Source organism: Drosophila biarmipes, chromosome 3L (assembly GCF_025231255.1).
Source record: "Drosophila biarmipes strain raj3 chromosome 3L, RU_DBia_V1.1, whole genome shotgun sequence".
Lineage (NCBI taxonomy): Eukaryota > Metazoa > Arthropoda > Insecta > Diptera > Drosophilidae > Drosophila > Drosophila biarmipes.
Genome location: NC_066613.1, coordinates 13247930 through 13272125, shown reverse-complemented (window position 1 = coordinate 13272125; position 24196 = coordinate 13247930). Strand labels below are relative to the sequence as shown.

At 43.9% G+C, this 24196-nt stretch overlaps 1 protein-coding gene across 4 annotated transcripts in view; it reads left to right on the top strand.

Annotated features, from left to right (window-relative positions):
* Positions 1-210: 210 nt before the first annotated feature.
* Positions 211-24196, top strand: part of LOC108028554 (ecdysone-induced protein 78C) — a 41880-nt gene continuing 17894 nt past the window's right edge. Inside the window, exons 1-4 of one of the 4 annotated variants that reach the window (XM_050886072.1) lie at positions 211-663; positions 2715-2917; positions 11852-12120; positions 12177-12318. In XM_050886072.1, coding sequence (XP_050742029.1) covers positions 587-663; positions 2715-2917; positions 11852-12120; positions 12177-12318 — 691 coding nt within the window. In that variant the 5' untranslated portion in view covers positions 211-586. Of the gene's footprint in view, positions 664-2714; positions 2918-6869; positions 7054-7445; positions 7559-7640; positions 8856-11851; positions 12121-12176; positions 12319-22385; positions 22509-24196 lie in introns of those variants that run through there. The other 3 variants (XM_050886070.1, XM_050886071.1, XM_017100458.3) reach the window with 3 other exon arrangements.

Here is a 24196-nt window from a genome sequence, read left to right as displayed (position 1 = left end):
CGGGCCAGAATGTTGTTGCTGCGGCAAGCTTGCAACGAGCCATGTGATTGTTTTGCTGGCTCGCTCTGGCTCCTGCCTCACATCCTGTGGCAGCTAAGCTACTTTTTTCGCTGCTGCAGCTTTAAAAACTTTTTGCTGCATTTTGTTGTCGCCGTCGTCCTGTCGCTGTCGTAGTCGTCGGCGCTTTTCGGGCCCAGAGGCTGGTCGCTCGGTCTCCGCACGGGCCAAAACGGAAAAACGGCAAACTGCAGTGGCCAAAAGCCGATTTACAGTATTCCACGCCAGTTATGACGGCAGCCAGCCGAACGGCAAGAGCACTTCCGCAGGGATTTCCCTTTTAAAAATATAAGAATCCCCAATAAATTCGGTAGAGTGCAGTGCAAAAGTGGAATTATTATAAATTTAAACATTGAAGTTATGCAGTGAAAGTGCTAGATTTAGTGGCATCTTTTGGGCGCAGCGCAGTACTTTCACTTTGCAGGCTTGCCATCACTTTTGTTTGGCCTGGAATCGGTGGTGCAGCTGCTTAAATGTATTTTAGTGACAGCTCGGAAAAACAGCCAGCCCCTTGGAGGGCCGGCAATCCATGGAGTATTCAAACACCACGGGTTTGAGTCACATCATCGAGGAGAAGGAGGAGCCGGAGCAGCCCACCAGAACCAGGTTAGTGCCTGTAAATACTGCGCACATGTGTGCCCCATTTAATGACAACACCTGCCCCCTCACAGGCTTTCACTTTCCTTTCCTTCTTTTTTGTATCATCTCTTATTTCAATTAACCATACAATTGCCCGGGATGCAAAAAAAAGGGGGAAAAGGGAACTTTTCAGGCACAGTTTGCCGCAGTTACTCCATCATTCATTTGGCTGACGAGTGAGCCACTAACCTACTTCCCTTACACACAAAAGCCGCAGCAGTTGCAGCATCTGCTGTGTTGCAGCGGTGGTTATTGTTGCTGCTGCTGGTGGTGCCTCCTTTGCCGGCTTGCCACGCCCACACAATGGGCACGGGGCGGTGGGTGGTCCGCGGGCCAAGCCATCCCTCGGATATGACGTTGGCGTTGATGAGTAAAAATGTGAAAATTACATGGCAGGCAGATGGAAACAAACGACGACAGGGCATGGCAAATGATGAGATTTACTTCGCAGCAGGCGGCTCTTGTCCTTTAAACCGATCGATGTCGGATGGCTGAATAAATCAAGAGTTCCATTCTGCAGATTTCGACACACAAAGCCATAGAAAATGGCACAAAAAGGCCGCTTGCCAAACTCAAAATGCCACCGCATGGGCATATATTTCACTTGTGCTTTCGAGCGGCGCATTGAAAAGCGAAAATATTGTGACAATATAAGCAGCAGGAGCATCAGCAGACCCAAGTGTCTTCCACTTGTGTGAAGTGCATAACAACGTGGAAATATTGTAAGGAAAACTACACAGAAACACACATCTCGGAAAAAAAGGCAACTAAATGCACTGACAGGCAACAGCATCAGCAGCCACGGAGCGGAAAAGGCAAGAAAATGGGGGAAAAATACACAAAAAGGACATGTGGAAATGCGAAAAGCAGCCGCAGGATGCGAGAAGATGGCACATGCAAAGCACTTATTGATTTTTATCCCCTTCGCCGCAGCCACTGGCTTAGGTTTGGTTTGGCTTGAGCCACAGGGCGTATGAGTAATGCAGATTGCGTATACTTGATTTATACGGCCAGCTAGATTTGTTGCTCCTGACGGATGCGAGTGCAATAAATCTCAGGTAGCTCAGCGGCGACTTTAAGTCCTCTTAAATTCCGAAAACAGCACCAAGCAAACAATCGATCAAAGTGGGTGGAAAACTGCATGTTCTCAAGTGGTCTCCGCCAGCCACCCACAAAACGCTGATGTTCAATAAATTCTTCGCCCGGCCTGGACTAGGGAAAATGGCCAATTACGGGGCAAAACGAGCTAAGAATTGTGCCAGGAGAGAGATATGGCCGATACAGAGGTCCTCCGTCTTGCCCCGCCCGCCTATATATCTGCTCGAATAAACGGCCATAGCCGCCTGCACTTAACATGAATGGCCATTTTTCCAATCAATTACGTACAATGGAGATGGGCGGCGCAGAAGGAGGACTAGGAGGGGTCGAATGGCACCGGAAAATAGAGAAAAGAGTTGGGAACGTGCAAGGCAAATAAACAAGGGATGGGACTCCAGGGCGGCCCCCTCGAGCTAACGATAATTATTTGAATTTTTAAGCCAGTTTGCGGCTTTTCGTTCGCCGCAATTACCTTTGGCATTGACATTGTGGAAACTTGAGCAGGAAAATAGCCCATCACCCCCGCGGTAAAACATTTCTGCAGGGAAATGATTGCGATTGAACTCAATTGTATAGAATGCATTTTTTGTAAGCTGCCTTGCTCGCTTATTAAATTATATATTTATAACACTTTCTTTCTCTGGGCAGCCGAAAATATACTCAGAAAACCTGTAAAATAAACAATGATAAGTTATTTGGAAACCATACACTCAGAAGATATGTTACCATTAATGTAAATGTTATTTTATAAATTGAGGTTAAAGGTTTTATGATATTAGAGACTGATACTTATGTAACATGGGATATGTTATTTTAAAAAATTTGAAGCATTTCTTATATATTAGATTATAATTTTAATGGAACCCCTTTTATAATCAAATTAATCAAGTTCATCATTGTTTTTTTACCAAATTCCGCAGACTGTCTGTGCTCGGGAACTGCTACATCAAGATTGAATCGCCGCCTGGATCGCAGTCGATAGCTTTGGGCAGCCAGCGTTGCCTCAATACGCCCCCGACCACGCCCAGCAGTCCGCTGCGGGAAGCGCCCCAGAGTCCGTCGGACGGACACATCTCCTCGCTGAGCTCGCACTCCGGATCGGGATGCAGTGACGTCCTGATAGGTAAGTTCCTTCCGGCCTTTGAACCCCGACTTTTCCCGGTGGCCGCTGTTTATAGCTGCCCACGAAACAGATCATGACCTAGGGAGCTAAGAAACGCCGGCGAATGGCAACATTTTATTGAGGTTGCTGACACTCGCCGTCTCTAGTTGCTCCCTCGACACCCCTGCTCTGCGCCACTTTTGGCTTAGTTTACTCTACATGCCACCAGCACCCAGTGAAAAGTGTTGGCCACAAATACCAGCCCGTCCTGCCACAAACTGTGCCACATTGCTACTGCTCACTGGGGGAAATATTGGTTTGTGTATCAACAGAAATTCAAGATTCTTCATGATTACAGAGTTGTCTATTTAAATTATATGCAAATTAAAATAATACTAAAAATACGTAGGACCTAAATTAACTAATTTAATTCATTTAATTTTTCAATTACTATTTTTCTCATGTTCTATAAAAACAATAGATTTTCCGATAGATATATCTATACTATAGTAAATCCAATAACCAATAACCTGATTATTTGATGAAATTAATAAGTATTCTAAACAGACAGTTGCGATTTTGTATAAAATGGTGAGTTAAAATTGTAATATCTATAGCACAAATCGGTTTTCGCTTTCTGGAAACTATATTTTACAGTGTATAAAATGTTTTTCCTGCCCTGACGTTTGCATGGGCATCTCTTCGGTTTACAATCCGCATTTTCTGGCATTCTGACACCGGCACGGCGTCATGGGATCGGAAATATAATAGTTTTGAGCTTGAGCTGCGAATTCCAGTTGTTTGCTGTTCCGCTTAAATTCGGCCATTGTTTGATCTTCGGCTGTGCGCAATTTTTCCTTCCACTCGCTTGCCCGTCCAGTGATAATTTCTAACGCTCACTGAGGCAAACTTTGTTTACCAGTTGAGTGCTATCAAAATCAGTCAGGCCTCAGCAACAATAGCAACAAATGGTGGCGAAGGAAAAATGCGCAGGGTAAACAAGAGCCAGCACTCAAGCGGCTAAAATCTAGCACCGGCACTGAAAAGTAAGACTGCTAGTCTTAGGGAATAAAAATCTAACAATTTGTTAGTATAACAAAATTCTTAAATATTTAATAAAATGTGTCTGTACTTGATTAAACAATTTTAAACTACATTTTACCGGTGTATCTTAATAGTATCTAAATTTGACATTGTTAAGGCTGCTTAAATTAATGACCTTTTTTATTGTATTTCATTTATGGTTTTTCCAATATATAATGGATTTGTAATTATTTTTTATTTATAATGGGGGCTTTATTATTAAAATATTCTAATATTCTATTCTATTGCTTACATCCTTTTTTTGTTTCAATAAATTGTTTTCCTCCCGTGATCGATCCTCAGTCTTTCTGATCATTTTGGTTCTGTGTAGAATCTAGGGGCTGTCGGCAGTGGCATAATAATAAGCAAATAAATAAAACTAAACGCATTTTGCGCCACTTTGTTGCTGCCCGCGCCTAGTTGCGGCTGCTGTTGCTGTTGTTGCTGCCTCAGATGTTGCCCATGACGTTGCCCACAAGTCATTGAACTTACTATATAGCGGCCGCGTAGAGCCGACAATGGCAAAATAAATAAAACGCGAAATAGCGAAGAAGCCAAGGCGACCGCCCGCTCCCCCCGCTGATGATAAGTGAAATGCAGTAATAATAAGAATAGAGCCCCCTGCGCCCGTCCATGCCTGCACAACTCTCACTCGCACACACGCACGCAGACACACTCAGTTCGATTACACAATCTTCGCGAGGCGGCATTTTCATTTTTCTCTTCCTGGTTCGTCGTCATCGCGCGTCCCTGTATGGGTGAGCGTCTCGGAGGAGTGTGCGTCCCGCGTCCGTGTGCCAGTGGAGATCAGGTTTTATCGCCCGACGCAATCGGACTTATAGCAGGGGTGCACCATGGCGTGGTGTAGTGCGGCGTAGCCTGGGCGGACCGGTGGGGGCGGCGGAGTTATCGCTTCGATTGGTCGCCGAGCTTCGGCTTTTCGCTGGTTTTTCGCTTTCGCGGAGGATCGTGGATATAGAGCTCCGCCGATCGCCCAGTTGCCGTTTTCTTGTTATTTACAGTTTCTGGTTGCTTTCGCTGCCCGTTGGAAAAATGGCAAGCCAGCATGCAGTCGACGTCGACGTCGCCGCTGCCGCTGATCATTGACTCTCGTTGCTTCCCTTTTGGGCCAGGCGTTCGTCAGGGAAATTGTGCAATGCGTTGGGGAAAATGGGGAAAAAAAGTAAATCAGTATTCGGAAAATTCGGACTTTTATAAAACTTTTCAATAAAAATGTTAAATTGTCAACTCATACTTAATTAAGGTTTTCTAAACACAAATACTTGGAATCCTTAGTTCTGAATCTATATAGTATGTACATATCTTTTTTGAATATATTTAAATAAGATCATTTTATAGGTGCCTTTTTATATTTTCCCTAACATGTAAAATTAACAGTTTGTATTGATTTTTGAATTCCATTAATACGTTTTTAAATATAATTCATAGGTAGTCTTTGAACCAAAAGAACACCCTAGCAACTTTATAGATTTCTAACCAACCATTTACTTCCCCGCCACATTTTTCTAGTGATCTTCAAATATAATTTTTGAGAAAGTATTCTAGTGCCAGAACCTAAAGTTTACCACTTTCTTTTGAGCAGAAAAGATCAAAAATAAAGAAGCGCAGCAGCAACATGCAACATTCTAACTTCCGCATTGCAGAATTTTCTCTCCCACTCGGAGAGCCCACTGCGGCACTCCCTTTCTCTTTCTCGCCCAGTCGACTGAAGGTTCTTGACCCCCCTGTAAGGCGCCCCCACTTCTGCCCTCTCTTTCGCTCGCACACGCACACATATACCGAATCGCCCATATTCTATTGCCCTCTCCCTCGAGGATAGTGCAAACTAAGTAACGGTTCGCGCTCTCTCTCTCTTTCTACTGCCGTAGTGTGTGTGAAATTGATCTTGAGTGGAGTGTTGTTGCACTTGGAAATGCTGGCAGCGGCGTCGGCAGCGACGGCGGCAGAGGCAATAGAAATTGAAAATAGCAACCAGGAAAAGAGTTTGCAAATGGAAAAGTGCAGCAACAACACGCAGACAGCGAGAGTGGCAATGCATGTTGCTGTTGCAAGTCGAGTTGTTGTCGCTGTAGGAGCAATAGTTGTTGCTTCTTTTGCTGTTGTTGCAGCTGCTGTTAGTGTTGCAGCTGCTAGTGCTGCAGCTGGAACAGATTCTAATGTTGTTGCTGTTGCAGCATGTGTTGTTGTCGCTGTTACTTCCCTGGTTGTTGCTAATGCTGCTCGTGTTGTTGTTGTTGTTGCAGCTGGTGTTGCTGCTGTTGCTGTTGCTGTTGCTGCTATCGATGTGACTGCTGTTATTTCCCTGGTTGTTGCTGTTGCAGCTTGTGCTGTTGCCGCTGTTGCTTTCCTGGTTGTTGCTGTTGCAGCTTGTGTCGCTGCTGCTGCTATCGATGTGACTGTTGTTGCTGTGGTTCTTTTCGTTGGCGAGTGTGTTGTCGCTGTTATTTCCCTGGTTGTTGCTGTTGCAGCTCGTGTTGTTGCTGCTGCCGCTGGTGGAGATTAGAAAGATAGAAGCCACAGCACATTGACTCTCTCTCCGTGCGCCCGCCGTGCCCCCGTCCCCCTGGATCTCCTCCAGAGAATCCGATTCCAATTCCGCCTCGTGCTGCGGCGGCGGCGGCGCTTCGCAGTTTTCCCACTCCATTGGGCCACACAGCCGCACTGCATTCTATTTTCCTGCTCTTTCCACACTCACACCGCCGCACACTCACTCACACTCGCCCGGAGGGACACGTTCTTGCCGCAATTCTTCTGCGTCGCTGCCGCCGTCGTCTTGGACTCTTGTGTGTTGTCGTAGGTTCTGCGGTTCTGCAGTTCTACAGTTCTGCAGTTTGGCTTGGATTTTCCCTGGCGCATTTGGAGCGCTGCGAAGTTGGCGCTTGGATCTCGGCGAGGCGAGAGTTTCGTACGCGCGATCACCATTTCTCCCCGAAAATATCGAGTCGCGAGTGCCGCCCCACAACGAACTAATATCATATCATATAATATCTCATCGAGTCGTATCGATCGACCGCCTGAACTTGGGAACGAAGGACTGCGAAAACAACACGGAAGTGAATTGAAAATTTATGCAATATAAGCCATTACGAATGCTAAGTGCCAGTGACAAATAAAAGTGCAGGGGGATTGGGGGATGATAGTGATAATTTAATTAAACCTTTCATGCGAAATTGTGCACAGGAATTAGACAGGGCCATTTGTCATGATATATTGTACACTGGGCTTGCACTAAAATGTTATGGATTTGGAAATCGGCTAGTACAAAAATATGTTTCTATAAAATCAGAAATAATGCAAAATGTTTACAGTCAAATATTATCCAGAAATAATTAATTATTATAAAAAAATTATAACTACTAAAAAATAAATTTGTCTTTGTGAAACATATTTTTTTCACAATAATTATTTACCATATGATTTCAGTTTAAAAAAAAAAAAACCAATGAATTTCTTTTTAAATGACAGTTTATTATGATGGAAAAAATTGATTATTAAAGAGCATTTATTTGATATCATGGGTCTTTAAATAGATTTCGAAAAAGGATGATCCCTAGTTAGGTAAATCAAATTTATAATCAAAGTTAAAACAAAAAATCGACTTTCTGAAAGAAAATAAATTCTAAAATTTTTTTTAATTAAGCCGCAGCTGAAAAAAATTATACATAAATATCCCAAAGACTCTGAATCCCTTTGAAAACCCTCCTCTTACCGAATTCCCCATAAAGTGCCGGATGGTATAGGATCGCAAAGATTTCCCACAAACATGCTGAGCGGGCGCCATCGCGGGTTGCCAACATCGATTTCCGCCAGCAGGACGATGATGAAGATGATGGATGGCCTTCTGACCGATCCGATCCTAGCAACATGGATGTATACCAAATAGAGCTGGAGGCACAGGCACAAATCCGCTCCAATCTTCTGGTCGAAACCTGTGTGAAGCACTCGGCGGAGCAGCAGCAGCAGCTCCAGGTGAAGGAGGAGGATCTCATCAAGGATTTCGCTCGGGACGAGGAACAGCTAAGCGAGGAGGAGGGGGAGGAAGACGAGGACGAGGACGGGGACGGGGAAGAGGACGAAGAAGAGGTAGACGGGGCAGAGGAGGAGGAGGACGAAGGAGCGGAAGGAGCCCTGCTGCCGGCGGTCAATTTTAATGCAAATTCCGACTTTAATTTGCATTTCTTTGACTCACCGGAGGACTCGTCCACCCAAGGGGCCTACAGCGAGGCCAATAGCTTGGACTCCGAGCAGGAAGAGGAAGAGGCGGAGGAGCAGCATCACCGGGAATTGCAGGATTGCCTAAGTGCCATTGAAGCCGATCCCTTGCAGCTGCTGCAGTGTGACGATTTCTACAGGACAGCAGCGCCAGTGGAGAGTGTTGCAAATAGTCTGCGTCCCCTGGAACAGCAACTCAACCACCCACATCAACAGCAGCAACACCAGGGACACCTTCCTGGCCAGCAGCAAAACCACCAGCTCAACTGCACGCTGAGCAATGGTGGAGGTGCTCTGTACACCATCAGCAGTGTGCATCAGTTCGGTCCGGCCAGCAACCACAACAGCAGCAGCTCCCCCTCCTCCAGCGGCGCCCACTCCTCGCCGGACAGCGGCTGCTCGTCGGCCTCCTCCTCCGGCTCCTCCTCAGGGTCCTCCGCCCACACGGTCTCCTCCTCGTCGTCGTCCAGCTGCTCGGAGCACTTTGCCCGCGGCCCGAGTACAGTTGTCAATGTCAGCGGTCGTACATCCTCGTCAGCGGTCAACAGCAGCAACTGCAACAACAACGCCAGCGGCGGCAGCAACGGCAACACCAGCAACAACCCCGCAGCAACATCTTCATCTGTTGCGCATCTAAACAAAGGTACGTGGTACGTGCAACTTGCAACTGACTCTTCCGCGTTGTCGACTCCTCGGCGGACCATTGTTGTCGCTGCTGGAAATTATGTTCAATAAATTTGCATTCATTGCATAACAGCAACAGCAACAGCAACAGCAACTGCGGCAGCGGCAGCAGCAGCAATTGAAAGTCGTTGGGGCTTCGGTTTCTTCTCCTTTTGAGGAAACTATTAAAGCGCAGCATGAAAAATGTGAAAATGAATATAATTCCCTGTTATTGGCCATTGGCTGTTGCCGTTCCTCCTTTCCTTGTGCTCGGCGAGGAAATTGCTTGCCATGTTGCAGGTCTGTCAATGTGGTTGCATTGGGTGCAATTGAAAGGCATGGAGAAAATGTTTTCATTTTCATAAATCGCCTTGAATTGGTCTCGGTTATGGGATTTCCTTGCCAATTTGAATAGACTTCGGGAGTTGTGGGTCGCTCCAACGGAACGGGCACTAGGAACTGGGCCGGAAAATGCAACCAAAATTGAGTTTAATAACCATTACGGTCAGCTGAGGGCTACACAGAGAAGAAATGTATGTTGTATTTTTGAAAAAAAAATCAGAATTCAATCATTTTTTATACAAGAAATAAACAATAAACTAAAATTTGTGTTTAAATTTAAGAGCGTTTTTCTTTTGCTCCTTTTTAATACACCTAATAATATACCATTTACATAAATTCCAACTATATTATAGCAACTAAGTAATATTAAAAAATATAAAATATTTCATAGTTTTTTTTAGTTAATTATTTCTTTTATTTGAAAAATGTATAAATCAGTATAAAAGGTTTCAGATACTTACATCTTGTCAAATATTTAAACATTTTTAAATATTTTAACGTAAATTTTGTTGACATTTCTTATTTCTTATCCAAAACCTCAAAATCTTTTTTTTGATGTACCACTTTTACTGTGCCCACTCCTTCGACCATAAAAACCATAAGCACTTGGGCAGATTTGTCTTGGCCGGACTGGCTAATTGCCCGGATTCGCCGGCAAGGATTTCATTCTGCGGCCCGCAACGGCAACATTTAATTGCGGCAATTAGTGCGGGCAGTTGCAGGCAAATGTAAATTGCAGGCAAATTAAATCAGTGCATCGGGGGACGGAGGGGAAAAGCAAATAGGAATTCATCAAGGAGACGTCGAAAACTCGACTGCCTTTCCCCGGCACTTCTATTGATATTTTTTCTGCGGCCAAATGTCTGCCATTCGCTCGTTGCCTTCAATCAGTTGTCTTCGCCCAGATAAATGCATGGAATGGAAATGAAAATGGAAAAAATCGAGGAAAATATGAAGTCTTTGTCGTCTATCGTCCATGCCTCTGACTTGTCTGACAACGCGGAAATGCCAGGCAGTTTTCCGCCAGCCCTCGGCCCGCACCCCTTTTTCTTCGGCTGGGTAAACAATGGCGTCTCAAATTGTCAACTTACAAAAGCCACCAAATGATTTGCATTTGAACGCGGCGCGAAAATGAAAAGCAGGCACTTGAGTTTCCTTTGGGTTTTTCTTTTTCATTCCTGCCCGGGCCGACGACATTTTCCAGACAGCGTTGTGTCCGTTGTTGCCGGCACTCCAATGGTGAAAATTCAATTTGCAATTGCACAAGCGCGTAACGCGCCACGCACTGAAAAAATATATATAGATAGGGATACTAATAAAAAATATTAAAATGATATTTCTGCGACAAAGACATTTTTAAATGTAAACATAAATAGATAAAGTCTTTAATACAAACAACCAACTGCTGACCTTAAAGCCAACTTATTAATCAAGGTTAAATAATCCAAATTAATTTTCAATAGTTTTTAATATAAATATTAAATAGGAAATAAAAAGTAAGAAAAGGTTTCAACATATGGAAAAAAGTAAAGTTTTATATTAACAAAAAATTTCTTTTAAAGAAGTTAGACTTCCTATCCTTATGACAACTAAGTGATAGCTCATATTCTAGGTATTTAACTAAAGATAATACTAGTTTGAAGAATTAGGATTATTCCTTATGAAGCAGAGTTCAACTTCAAAGATTACTACAAAGGTAAAACCTGTTAAAACTTCTTTAGGTGTATTCCAATCTTTTCCTTTTCTTTTCTCCCCCCTGCTTTTCGGCGCGTGCAAGTTGCACATTAATTTCATTTTGTTTCGCATTTTTGAGGTGTGGCAACGCCAATTGGCACAGCAGCAACTAGCAACACCAACAAGCAGCAACAGCAACAGCAACACCAACAACAACGACAGTTCAAACTCCGCGCTTAGTTCATTTGCCTCTTCCTCCTGCATTAGAAAAGCGAAAAATAAAAGCAGAAATGCAGTCAAATTGAATTCGAAATGAAATGCCAAGAAGCAAACACTGCTGTCTGGCTCCAGTTTTTCCTTGCCTGCTTTTCTGTTTTTCCTTTTCGTTTCTTTAACACGTTTTTTTTTGTACTTTTCTAATTTGCAATGCAAATTTTTTTCGGCTCTCGCACAGTGAAAATTGTGCGGCTGCAGTTTTTCCTCGTGACTGCCGTTTTTACAGGCATTTTATTGTAGGCGGTGGCGTATACGTGATTTTTTGGCATTTCTTCTTATCGCACATCGCCTGGGAGTTGAATGCACTCCCTGGGCATTGCATTCGACTTTGATTGCCGGCCGGCTTAAGAATGATTAAGATAAGCACTCTTAAGGCTGCCGGAAAAATTGAATTTAGCCATTAGGTGGGCAAGCTCAATGGGTTGTGACAGTTGTCGATTGATTGCGGCTGCCCCCGAGTGTTGCAACCAGGTGACGTGTGTGTGCGGCGAGATGGCGAGTGGGTGATACGGCGGCAGTGACAGCAAACTCATTTGCCAAATTGCGCAGACTGCTGTTGCACATGCGGCGTATGTGGCGTATGTGGCGTATGTGGCGTATGAGCAATGTGCCATTGCATAAGCGACCAGCTGGACAACTTTCCAGCGGAGGAAATGTGTAAACCGATGCATTTTTCCCTTGCAGAGCAACAGCAGCAGCAACAGCAGCCGCAGACGACGTCACAGCTGCAACAGCAGCAGCAGCAGCAGCAACACCAGCAGCAGTTGCAACACCCGCAGCAGCAATCTTTTGGCCTAGCCGACAGCAGCAACAACAACAGCAACGGCAGCAACAGCAACAGCAACAGCAACAACACCAACGGGGTCTCCTCGAAGTCATTTGTGCCCTGCAAAGTCTGTGGCGACAAGGCATCGGGCTACCACTACGGCGTAACCTCCTGCGAGGGTTGCAAGGTGAGTTTTGCCGGGCCCTAAGGGATATCCCCTAATTGCGATTGCTTTTCCGGCAGGGTTTCTTTCGTCGCAGCATCCAGAAGCAAATCGAATACCGCTGCCTGAGGGACGGAAAGTGCCTGGTCATTCGGCTGAACCGCAATCGCTGCCAGTACTGCCGCTTCAAGAAATGCCTCTCCGCTGGCATGAGCCGCGATTGTAAGTACCGAAACCCTAACTTTGCCCCTTCTGTAGCCGAGAAATATGATTAGGCCAGGTCCCAAATGCCAGCCGTTTGGGGCCAAAGTGAAGGGGAGGCTGCACCTTCTCGGCTTGGTTTTTGTGCCCCTTGATAACTTTATTAGCTGCGAATCCACTGGCAGATTTCTGCCAACAGATCGCAGATTGTGTCAGTTGGCTGTCAGTGGAAATTGGCAACTCCAAGATAAAGCCTTGGAAGACCAATTTATGGTACACTAAAAACAAGCTGGGGTTAATAAGTATAGAGAAATTAGTATTTCAAATGAGAATTTTAATGCTGAATTAAGATACTTATTGATATTAAAATTGGCTTATGACACTTGCATACTTAGACTTACAGAATAGATTTCTTTTGAAGGTCTTATAGCAGGATAAATATATATAAAGATAAAGATATATTCCTTCAAAATACAAGTAAAATTTAGTTTAAGGTTCAAACTTTTAACATAGAACCCATAAATAATTCTCCAACTCTTGGTTTGGAGTGCCCTCTTCTTATATTTTCCCCATGCAGCCTCGATAAGTCTATTCCCCATAATTGAATCAGCGAACATCGCTTAACTAGTTAGCTAATGCTCCTAAAACGTTTGTAAAACCTTTACTTAAGATAATTCGCCCATTTAAAAACTCAATTCGCGGACAGAGGCCTTAAACGGGTTTACAATCCGCCCAGCCTTTTAGCTGAGCACCCATAAACAACTCCAGACTCGCCGCAGAAATGTGAGGCGGGCGGAAACCACGGCTTAAATGCAGTTGAAGTCGGGTGAGCCACAAATTTTCCCCTCGCCGGCCTGGAAAATACTTCCTGCTAAGCCAAAATCCACCCACGGTCCAAGCCAAGAGCGAAATTAGTTTTTATGACTGTTGTCAGCGGCAGCAACACGAGCGACACCAGGAACACAGCAGCAACATCGGCTGAGGCTGCAACAACAATTGCTCCGGGAATCCCTTGGCTTTCAAATGCAATTTATTGGATGTTGCGCAATTAATTGCCCAAAAAGATCGGAAACAAGAGAGCGGCACATAAAATCAGGCGACGGGCGAGTGTGTTGTTGCCGCTGTCACTGTCGCCGTGGCTGTTGCTGCACGCGAGCAACATTTATTAGCTGGGTCTATTGGCTGCAACATTTGTTGCAATTTTTTATGGCATTTGTCTCGCAGAGAGTCGGGGCCCACGGTGTTGAGCAAACATTTCCTTAATTTTCCTCGACGCCCACGCAAAGCGAGCCGCAAGGAAATCCCATCGACCCACACCAAAAATCGTGGAGCTGGCTTTTACCACGTTTAATAGGCTTGCACTGCACAGATTTTCGCTGTTACCGACTTTATTTGCTCAAAATAAAATGGTTTTCTGGATTTAAAATTATATTTATCCAAAAGCTCTTAAAATTAAAAATGGATTATTGATTGAGTATTATTTTCAATTAATAAATAGTTTCTCTATCGATAAATATTTTGTCTGAATAAAACACATAATGGTGAAGAGACTTAAGTATTAACTTGTAAATAACCAAGTTATGTGCACTATTTACTGCCCATCAAAGTCCCTTATACTTTCCCAGATTTAAAATCGGTTTAAGCGACTCCTCAACTCTAAAGAGATTGAAGAAGTAATAAAACACTTTTATGGGGAAAAGGCCCTAAAAGTTGCATCACCATTTATAACCCATCGTTATTGCCATATTTTATTTGCCCAGATTAATGATGTTTTTCCGCAGAGCATAGCAGCTTCGTTTCGGGGCTAAAAAGTTTTCCATTTTTCATATTTTCCCCCCGCATCACTTTAGTGATTCTGCGTCCCTGTTGGCTTTTACTTGCGACTTTTCCTTTGCCCCAATGCATATGGAAAGTTCAATAATTTACTTAAATTGCTTTTGAGGCAAGTTTAGCCTGGGCCTGAATGGGATGCTGCTGCATTCGGTGGGCGGTTGCAACTTTCCAGGCGCCTTTTGATTTTTGCTTGCTCGCTTTAATTAGACTTTGCCTCAGCCTTTGTCGAATCGGATGGGGCTATTACGAGTATGGCTTATGGTTTGTGGCAATGTTGCAGCTGGCGATGGCTGATTCCCGATCGCTGATGCAGTTGCCGTGAGAGATTTTCCAATTAAGTTGGCCTGGAGAGCTGCGAAAGCCTAAAACTAACTTTAATTTTTACGTTTCCCTGTGCAAATGTTGGAGTTTTAGGATTTTAATGGGTCAAACCATGATTACCCCGCCCCTCGTAGCCAGCAAAAAAAAGGTAGAGAAAAACAAATGCAATTATGCTGCCTGTGTGTATATGAGTGGGCGTGGCATGACTTTTATTTTATTTGCAAAGCTTTTGTTGGCAGTGGCACAAAGTACAATGAAAAAAGGAAAATAGCGCGATGCTTGCCAAGCTGAAATTGCATTTCGGATGTTGCAGCAGCAACAGCAACAACAGCAGCAGCAGCAACACCGTCGACGTAAAACACCAACACTTTGCATGGCTCTACAGGAATTTGGGTCAAACATAAAGCACATAACACTCACACACAGCCGCCCAAAAGTTTTCATGCCGGCATGCGGCATTTTGTGGCAATATCAGCATCACTGCCAGCAGCAGCGGCAACAGCAGCAACAACTGTGCCATGCCGTCAGCAACATCTGCCTTCCTTTGACTAAGCCAATTATTTCCCAAACAATTTGATAAACTTTTAGTTACATTTATTCACATTAAGGGTAAAACTGAGAGGAGAGCTGAGGAAACACTGTACAAAAATGGCTAAAGTATATGGCAACATGGCCCAGCGAATAACTTTTCCATAATTACTGTCTGGCATTCTCGACCTCTTAAAGTTCACTTTTAAAATGCAAAATCACTTACTTGTTTAAAAATAAATATAGGAGGTTTTGTCATAGTCATAAAGGGTGATGGGATATATTTATTTACATTTTAAAGCAAGCGAATATCAGATTTCATTTAAAAGCGATTCTATAAAAATTATATAAATTATTTGTATCAATGCAAATAAAATTGAGGTTTGTTTAAGACCATTGAACACTGAAAATCGGTGGTTAAAAAATTATTTAACATCTTGGTATCATCATTAAATTATAATTTGTGATTAAGAAATGTAAGCAGAGATTTAAATACTCAATAAGAAATTAAATGTATATTGATTATACATGCATTTGACCTTAAATGTTCGTTTCTTATTCCAAAGTTCGTTAAAAATCTCATCTCACAAATCTTAAAATAACATTTTTTTCTTTTTCTCTTGGGCCTTCTTCTTTTTTCCGCCCTGCAAATACACTGAACTCTGATCCGGAGTTGCCGGCAGTAATCAAATTTATGCGAGAAGATTTGTCTGAGTTGGCTAATTGAAAAGTTTCCGGCCTGCTCCCTTTCTCTGCTTTCCTATTCCTAGTGTGTTCGATGTTTCTAATGCTGCCGTCAATCAAATTGGCCGCAAATCAAAATGCAATTAAAGCGCCAAGCGGGCCACAGAACTTTTTGGACAAAGTTCTGGTTGTCTGCTGCTGGCTGTTTACTGTCTGCTTGGGAATGGGCACATTGCTGTCGCTGCCGGCGGCAACATCAGCAGCAGATACAACAGCAACAGCAACAGCAACATCAGCCACCACCAAGGCGACATAGTAACACAGAATCAAACTGCTCTCGACTCAATTGTAGTCAATTTGAAAGCCAACTATCAAATGTCAGCTACAAAGATCCGAGAATCGCTGCCACGACTCTTCTAGACGCCCAAAATCGAGTGCAAAACGAAACTGTTGCTGCCAAAAACTTCGTGTTGCTGCTGCGCCTGCGCAGTGACAGCAGCAACAACTGCAACAACAACGGCAACAACAAAGCCAGAGAGCAAGACAGGCTTATAATTGTGGCGTAAACTGGGTCAGTTGCCAACTGAGTTGGCCAGGCCAATCCAAATCCAAAAGCCAGACCCCGTTGCCCGTTGTACCGGAGTGCGAATGTTCGTTGTTTCGCGTTGTTCGGTTGTTGGGTTGTTGGTTCTTTGACTGGCGGCCCATTGTGGCTGCTCGCTCTGTTTCTGCGCTTCTGACAATTGTCTTTTGTTTGGCCGTCGGTTACATTAAAGTTCGGTCACAGCCACAGCTTTATTTTGCCATTGTCTTACTCGCGAAATTTTATTATTATTTGGCAATAGGCAAAGCGGCCGAGAATGCTAAAAAAAGGTTCTGGAACATTGCATGGTTTTTGATGTCCGCCTTTGGTTACAAATTTAATGGTTATTTCCTAGTTAAAAAAAACATTCACCATATTTTTATATTTTATTACTTTACTTTATTGGTCCACAAATATTTATATCGATAAATCATAAATATTTATTATAATTATTTTATAATTACATTTTTATGTCATATCTTCTGGAATTTGGTTGATGAGTACTATAATCTGTTATTATTACTTACTCTACAAATCTTTTCTAATCAATAGGTCTAAAATAAGGCTTACATATAAGAAATACTTTTTAAATTAGAAAAAAAATTAAATAATTGTATATATTCAACAAAAAATTTAACTCGTTCTGTAACATTGGTAGATAAAGCCATATTAAATCCAGATGTTAATAAGTTCAAATATTCTTAATATTTTCCGGATTCAGCCCGAATTTAAAGACGTAAATGAACTGTAAATACTTGTTTATTTGCCTGGAAACACCACCTCAGGGCGTACAGTTCACGATTATCTCTCTGGATTTCATTCAACTTTTTATCGATTGCCTCGTGAAGTTCACCAAACCTCTGGATTTCGATTCCGTTTTCGAACTGAACTCCCCAAGCGCCAGCCTTCCGCTTCCTTTGAAATTCCCTCAGCGCCTTTCACTTTCAGTTGTCGTCGCCGTTGTCGATGTCGTTGTTGCTGCTGCTCTTGCTGTGGTTGTTGTTGGTCTTGCTGGTGTGCTGCTTCCGCTGCCATTGCCCAACCTCCCCCCGAAACCCCCTCCTTTTTCTCAAAAAAAAAACCAAAGTCCAATGCTCGCAATGTTTATGACTTTTCGCGAAACAAATCAGCCACAACAGCAAACACAAAATGCAATAAAAACAAGAACACAAACAACAACGGCGAAAAGTAAGTAAAATATTGCCAAAAAATTTGTAGCCGCTGAAACATCATTTAATTTTTTAATTACGTATTTAAAGTGCTGTTATTGCCGCGCGACTCGTTTGTAAACAATCCGCCAGGCTGGCTGCATAAGCTAAAAAGTTGAGTAAACAATTCAGTAATTCAGCCAGAAATGAAAAATCGATCGTTAAACCATTTAATATTATAACAAAAGCGGATTGCACTCGCACCTGTTGCAGGCGAATGAGTCAATCTCGCGATGTTGCTGTTGGACAGCCGGTTGTTGCTGTTGCAGCTGGCTGTGGGTTGTCGCTCCTGTCGTTGCCCTCGGGTGTTGCAGCATGTTCTCTTTGACTAATTGCTAATGTTAATTTATGCAATCGCCTTTTGCTGCGGCTCATTGTTCTCGTGTGTGTCGCACGTTGCTGCCGTGTTACGCATGCGTGCCCCGCAGCAACATCGCTGGCGACGCGAGCAATCTGTCCGCCAATTACAGCGAAACTCGTTTGTATCCGCTCGCTAGATCTTGCCGCCGATTGTTGCTGCAGTTGTCCCTCTATTTAGAGTTCAATTAACACCTTGTCGCCTTGCTAGGCCTGCAAAAGAGCAAAACTAGAGACAAACCTAAACGTATAATTAAAATAAAAGCAAGCTTTATGAGGCTTTTTGTCTTCGTGAATGGGCGCCCTAATCCTAGTGATTGAATTTAAGATTTTTTTAGGCTTTGCACCTTAGATAGCACTAGAAAGATTTTTCCCTCTCTAGCTATAGTTGATATAGTTTTGCTATCTAATTAATAAATATTTAAAATAATTACTTTACTTTTAGCTTTACTTTAACAATCTTTATAAAACATTTTGTGAATAATCACATTCCTTCCTTTTCCCAGTTTATTGAACCCTATGACCCTTAACAAAAAATGCTTATTCACAGCTTGTCGTGCAATTGACACATTTCTGCATCACTTGCAACTAAGGAAATTTACGTTCTTTGTGACTCAGTAACTTTCCAGAGAGTTTATGCGTAATTTGGTTCTATTTGCCCGAGATGAGAGGATCACAGGTGAACAAATTTGCAAGTAAAGTACAAAAACTGCCATTGTTTGTGGGGATGCCCCCTACCCATTATATGAACAAGTAGGTAATAGAGCTCATTAGCAATTATAGTTGCAGTCGATGCGATACCACTCCTCCCTGATTGATATCAGAGTGCAATTATGGACCCCCGCCCTCGACACACAATTAATGTCATAAACCATCGACAAATTGCCGAGAAATGTCGCACACTTACAGGGGGTGATACTGGGGGTGATATGGGGGCAATGTAGGGGGACTTTGGGTGGGTGGTTGACAGAGACAATGACGGCAAAGCCACCGCAGCAGCAGCAACAAAGCCACCCGAACGTTGACTTCTAAATGTCAATCACTGCGGACTCCCCTCTGTGTGTTTTTCCCCCTCAGCCAACGTGCCCGGCATAAGAATGTCTTAGTAAATATCATAAAAAAACGTATGTATATGCAAAGTGAAAATAAAAGGGAGGCAAAAAACAAATCACTGGCGATGCAGAAGAAAAGAAGTTTATAAAATTAGCCAGCGCACTTGGTGTTGTTGTCTAGTGCGAAAATAAATGATTATGATGCGCCGCCATTCCCGATTCCCCAGAATTCCCCCTCTCCCCCACAAATCGCCACAAATAGTTGACAACGCATCGCCCGAGGCAGCGGCAATTGCACCCGCCCTTGGGTTCAACGCCCAGCAGCAGCAGCAGCAGCAGCAGCAACAGCAGCAGCAACAACATCATCGCCTCAGCAGCAGCAACACGCATTTTTCTTGGCGCTTCCGCGATTCTGGCCATCGACGTCAACAGGGCATTATCAGCCAAGTGGGGAGGGGATTCGGGGGATCTAAGTGCCTTGATTAAGCTGCCAATAACACGAGCAGCTGTTTGGGTTGCTGCCGCCTTGGACGATGTTGCTGCTGCATCTGCAACTTCACGCGTCGTTAATGGCCAACTGCCACCCGGAAGACGCCGAAACTTGACCAATTTGGAGCGGCTTCATGGGTGGATTGCAGCTGCTGGTTCTATGCAAAGCCAGGAGAAACCTTCTTTACTATAATTGCATTGGCCAGGGACGGGAAATCGGACACAGATCAAAGTCTACACAAGGAACAACTTCTATCTAATGTAAGCTCTAATATTAATGAGTTTGAAATGATTATATATTTTTCAAAAACTAATAACATTATCGCCTTCTAAAGCGTGTTTTAAGCCCCCATATTAATAATACATTCTTTACTTCAATGTTGGTTAATATTAACAATACAAATTCAGCATATATATTTTAATCTAAAAGTACAACTTTTCAACGTATTTTTAATTTTCTTAAATACTTAAATAATTTTATCAGGAACCACAAGCAAGAGAATTTCAGATTATTTCTTTAAGAGGTCTACTGGGATTTTCAAGAGCTTAGCTTACTCATTTCTCTGATTATTATGAACCCTGCAAGCAATAGGAGGTAAAGTGTTATTGTTTTGTTATTTATTCATTTTTAAACAAATTGCTAACTTAATTGGCCATATTTTCCTGCTGTGTATTGTTATGAGCTTGTGCATGCCACAGAAATGAGGAAGCAACTTCAAATGCGCTGCGGTGGCAGTAGCAACCATTGCATTACATCGAGTTGCCACTGCCAACGCAGAAATCAGTGAAGCGTTTTGGATTTCGAACAGGCTGGCCATTGCTATATAGCTACAGCTATAGAGCCCCCCTTTCGCTCCGCTTAAAAACCCCTTTTGGCGGGGTGCCTGTCTTCAATTAACACGCCGCTTCCATGTTGCTGTTGCTGGTGTTGTTGCTGCTGCCTCTGTTGTTGCTGTTGTGTGGCATTTCCCTTTACGATTTGCAGAATGCGTTGACCTTTTTGCCGGGGAAAAAGGGGCCAAGGAAAAAGGCGGAGTGGAGTGGGGTTCGCGGCGAGGGGTGCAGTGATGTGTGCTCTCGAGTGTGGCCACAGATGACGATGATGATCATCATGGTGGCGGCCACTTTGACGGCTTGTTGGGAACACCTTCACCGCTCCTCCGGCTCAGACTTAACTGCTTAATCAAGCCGAAGACGAGGATGGATGGATGGATGGATGGTTGGAGGTTGAGGTTGCATGGTAAATTGCTTGAGCTGCTGATCTGCGGCTGATCTCAATGCACAACCTTATGAAAACGATAAAGATGATGGCGATGTTGCCGGAGAAGCGTGATCGATGGTGGCTCCCTGTTCCAAGTACTCGAGTTGCCCGGCTCTGCGCCTCATCTTGGAGTTGCTACTAAATTAAATCAAAACTGGCAGCGTGTTAAGACGTGCCTGACATGCCAAAAAGGGCAAAAAGGGGTAGTTCCAGTTGCTCTCTGGAGGAAGTCGGCACTTGAGACGCGTGCAACTTCCACGGGGAAGTACGGGGCGTACGGATGGGCGGGGAGGTTATAATACGATTTTAAAAACACACTTAGACGCCGCGTGTTGCGTGCTGCAAATTAGCCGGAACTCCTATAACGGACTTGCAACCAGAATGAGGTTCACCCCAATTAAGGGAGTGCATTTGCACTCATGCTTACGGCTGGTTAAAAGCCCCAATTTGTCAGCTAAGTCAGGTGAAAATGGGATACTGCAATATTTTTAAAACCTCCCTTTAAAGAATAATTTACACAGAATTTATTAAAAATCCCTAAAATGTAAGCCCCTTAAGAAACCTTTCTTTTAGTTAAGGGAGAACAATATACTACTATACTACTACTATACTACTATACCATATATTAAAATTTAATTTGTAACATAAAGGGTTATCGATAAAGAACGTTCTAGTTTTAAATAAAACTAATCAAATAGTTTAATTTATCGTAAAATATTACTTATTTTCCCATGAGTATCTGTGAACCACTTTCGCAGCCTCGTTTGGCCGTTCAAAGGCGATACTTTCATTGCAAATCGCCTCGATTTTCAAATAACCAGCGGATGTCATTCGGCTTTTGTGTGGGAAACCTATCGAAAACTGTCTGAAAAGCAGGAAATTGTCAAGCGATGCGTCCTGTTGTCCCCGGGCAACCAGATCCAAGAAAAAGCCAAGCAATTGCAATTGCAACAGCAGCAACAACATCTGCAGCAACAACTGCAGCAGTGACATGAAAAGTCACTTCCTTATTGCAAAGCTCACGCATACATGCACATTTAAGCCGTCATCTATATCAAGGCTTATGTAACTTCGGCTAAAGCTGAGGCTGCCTTTTCCTTGGCTCGTTTTTCATTTTGACTTTTTGTGCCAGCGGCTAAGTTGCCAAACTGCTGAGGAAAAACGTGAAAAAAGATGCAAATGCACCTAACACCGGTTAGTCAGCTTTTTTGCAGCAGCAGCCGTTGCATGCAACATACACAGCAGCAGCAGCAACAGCAACAGCAACGGCAACGGCAAGACGACGCAGCAGCAACATCAACAAATCTTGTTACTCAATTTCAATTGGTACTCTGCCGGCGTCGCTGCAGCTGCAATGCTTTCTGCTGCAGTCGAAAGTTCTGCTGCTCGGCGAAAAAGCTCTCTCCAGGCTCTCTTTCTGGCCATCTCTTTCTGCCACCAGATAGCCCTCTCTGTCTGTTTCTTATCGCCCTCTCTTTCGTTTTTTTCAAGCCGCCTGCTCTTTTCGCTTCTTTGTTTTGCTTGGTGTATTCTTCAGCTGGTGCTGCTGCTGCCTTGTTGTTGCTGCTGGCGTGCAGTAAAAGCTTTGCCGTCGTCGGCGTCGACTGCGGCAGCGACGCCGGCCGAGGCAGGGGCAGCGGCTGAGGCAGCGGCGCTGGCCACTTTTCGTTGCCTTCGTTTCGCTGTCGTTTTCAGTTGTCTCTCGTTGCTCAAAGCGCGCGGCACGCGAACGCTCCGAAAACCCCCAAGTCTCAGCAGCAACACCTAGCAGCAACAGCAGCAGCGCCAAGCAGCAACAGCAGCAACACCCCACCCAGCAGCAGCAACACTGGCTGGCAAACAAGCAAACAAACACCGTTTTGTGTATCAATCCCGGCCCAAAACTTCACCCAAAAGTGCGTTCAATACGAAAAATATATTTACACACATATAGAACCCAGCAATCGCACCCGCCTGCGGTTGCATAAATTGATTTCGGGGCATTGTGTGATTTGAATTTCAAAACCCCCAAGAGCAGAAGAACTCCTCTTCCTTGGCCCGCAAAAAAATAAAATTTAACCAAAAAAGCAGAGCAGTGAAATTAAAGCAAAAAAAGTAAAAAGCAAAGAATAAGAAAGAAAACCAGCTTAAGTGAAGTTTCCGAAATCGAAAAGCAGAAGGAGAGCCTATTTTTGGATAACCTCCGCGGCAGGAGCTGAATGGTAAATGCCTGATTTTTTTCGCTTCACTTCCGGGGGGAAAATCCGGGGAGTGGGGCCGGAGGCTGTGTGTGTGTGTGTACTTAGCATACACGGCGTATACGCAACATCGAGTTATCACTCGACAATCGCTGATTAATCATCCGCATCGCGGGGTCAGCGCACTTCCTGTCTTTGTGGTGGGCCAATTTCACTTCCTATTCGCTGGCCAATTGCCATTTTCCTTCGCATTTAACTCTACTCCACAGCCGGGCACCTCCCCCTGCTCCGAAAAGAAAACTGGTTTGCAATTGCGAAACTGGTTGAGAGCATTTTCGTGTGTGCCTGTGCGCTCTGTTTTGATTTGACTCCTTTGGCCCGTGGGGCAATTGATTTGCATTCCTTGGGCCCGAGACTCTCGTTGCCTTCTAATCAGAACCGGAAACATAAAGAGCCCGGCCAGAACGAACAGGTGCATAGAGCCGGCTCCTAATAGGGCTAATGGCAGCTGCTTCTGTGACTCGGGCTCGGGTTTCGTTGGATCTCGTCGAATCTCGGCCTGTGCATATGTATCCATTATGTTTGCCACACGGCTGCGGGGCTATCTACGCCTATCTACATACATATGGCCGGGGCCTCGCATAAAATAGTTGACAAATTCGCAACTATACAAACAATGCCCCGAGATACATAGATACGGGGCCACACAGATACAGATGGAGATACTCGAACTCACACTCGTGCACTTGTTTGCCGAGTTCATTAACATTAAGTGTTGTCCTTGTGCGTTTTCAGCTTTTTGCTAAGCGAATCAAATGCACAGGCTGGCGAAAGGCGACTGGGGAATACCCTATAAAGGGGAAGTTGAAGTATTTAATCACTTGAACATCATGGGAACATTTTAAAGGTATTATTAAAGCGAGTGCTAGTTACCATATTTATGCTGTTAATGGTGCTTAGTCCACATTTACCCTTAAGTAGTGTATACCCCCAGAGCTTAGACGTGCAAACTCGAAAGGGTAACCAAAGCACTGGTAAATAAATGATATGCTACAACAACTGGGTTAAGTAGGCAGCAACTTTTCGGCCAGGTTTCACCTTTATCAAAGGCGGCAGCAGGAGCAGGAGTAGGAAGGCCCAGCTGTAGATATATATACATTTTATGGCCTGGGTAAATATATGCCTACCCATCGAATAACCGACAGAACGCCGATGATGATCTTTATCGTCATAATCAACGTTCGCCGGCGTCATCATCGAAAAGTCAGTCGAAGCCAAGCGAAGCGAACGAACGGTATTTGTAGTAAAAAGCGGCCAATAAACTGAACGCGTGCGGTTCAAGGTTTGGCCAAAGCCAAAAATGAAACTACAACGTAAGGCAGAGAGGCAGAAAACAAAAAGCAGAA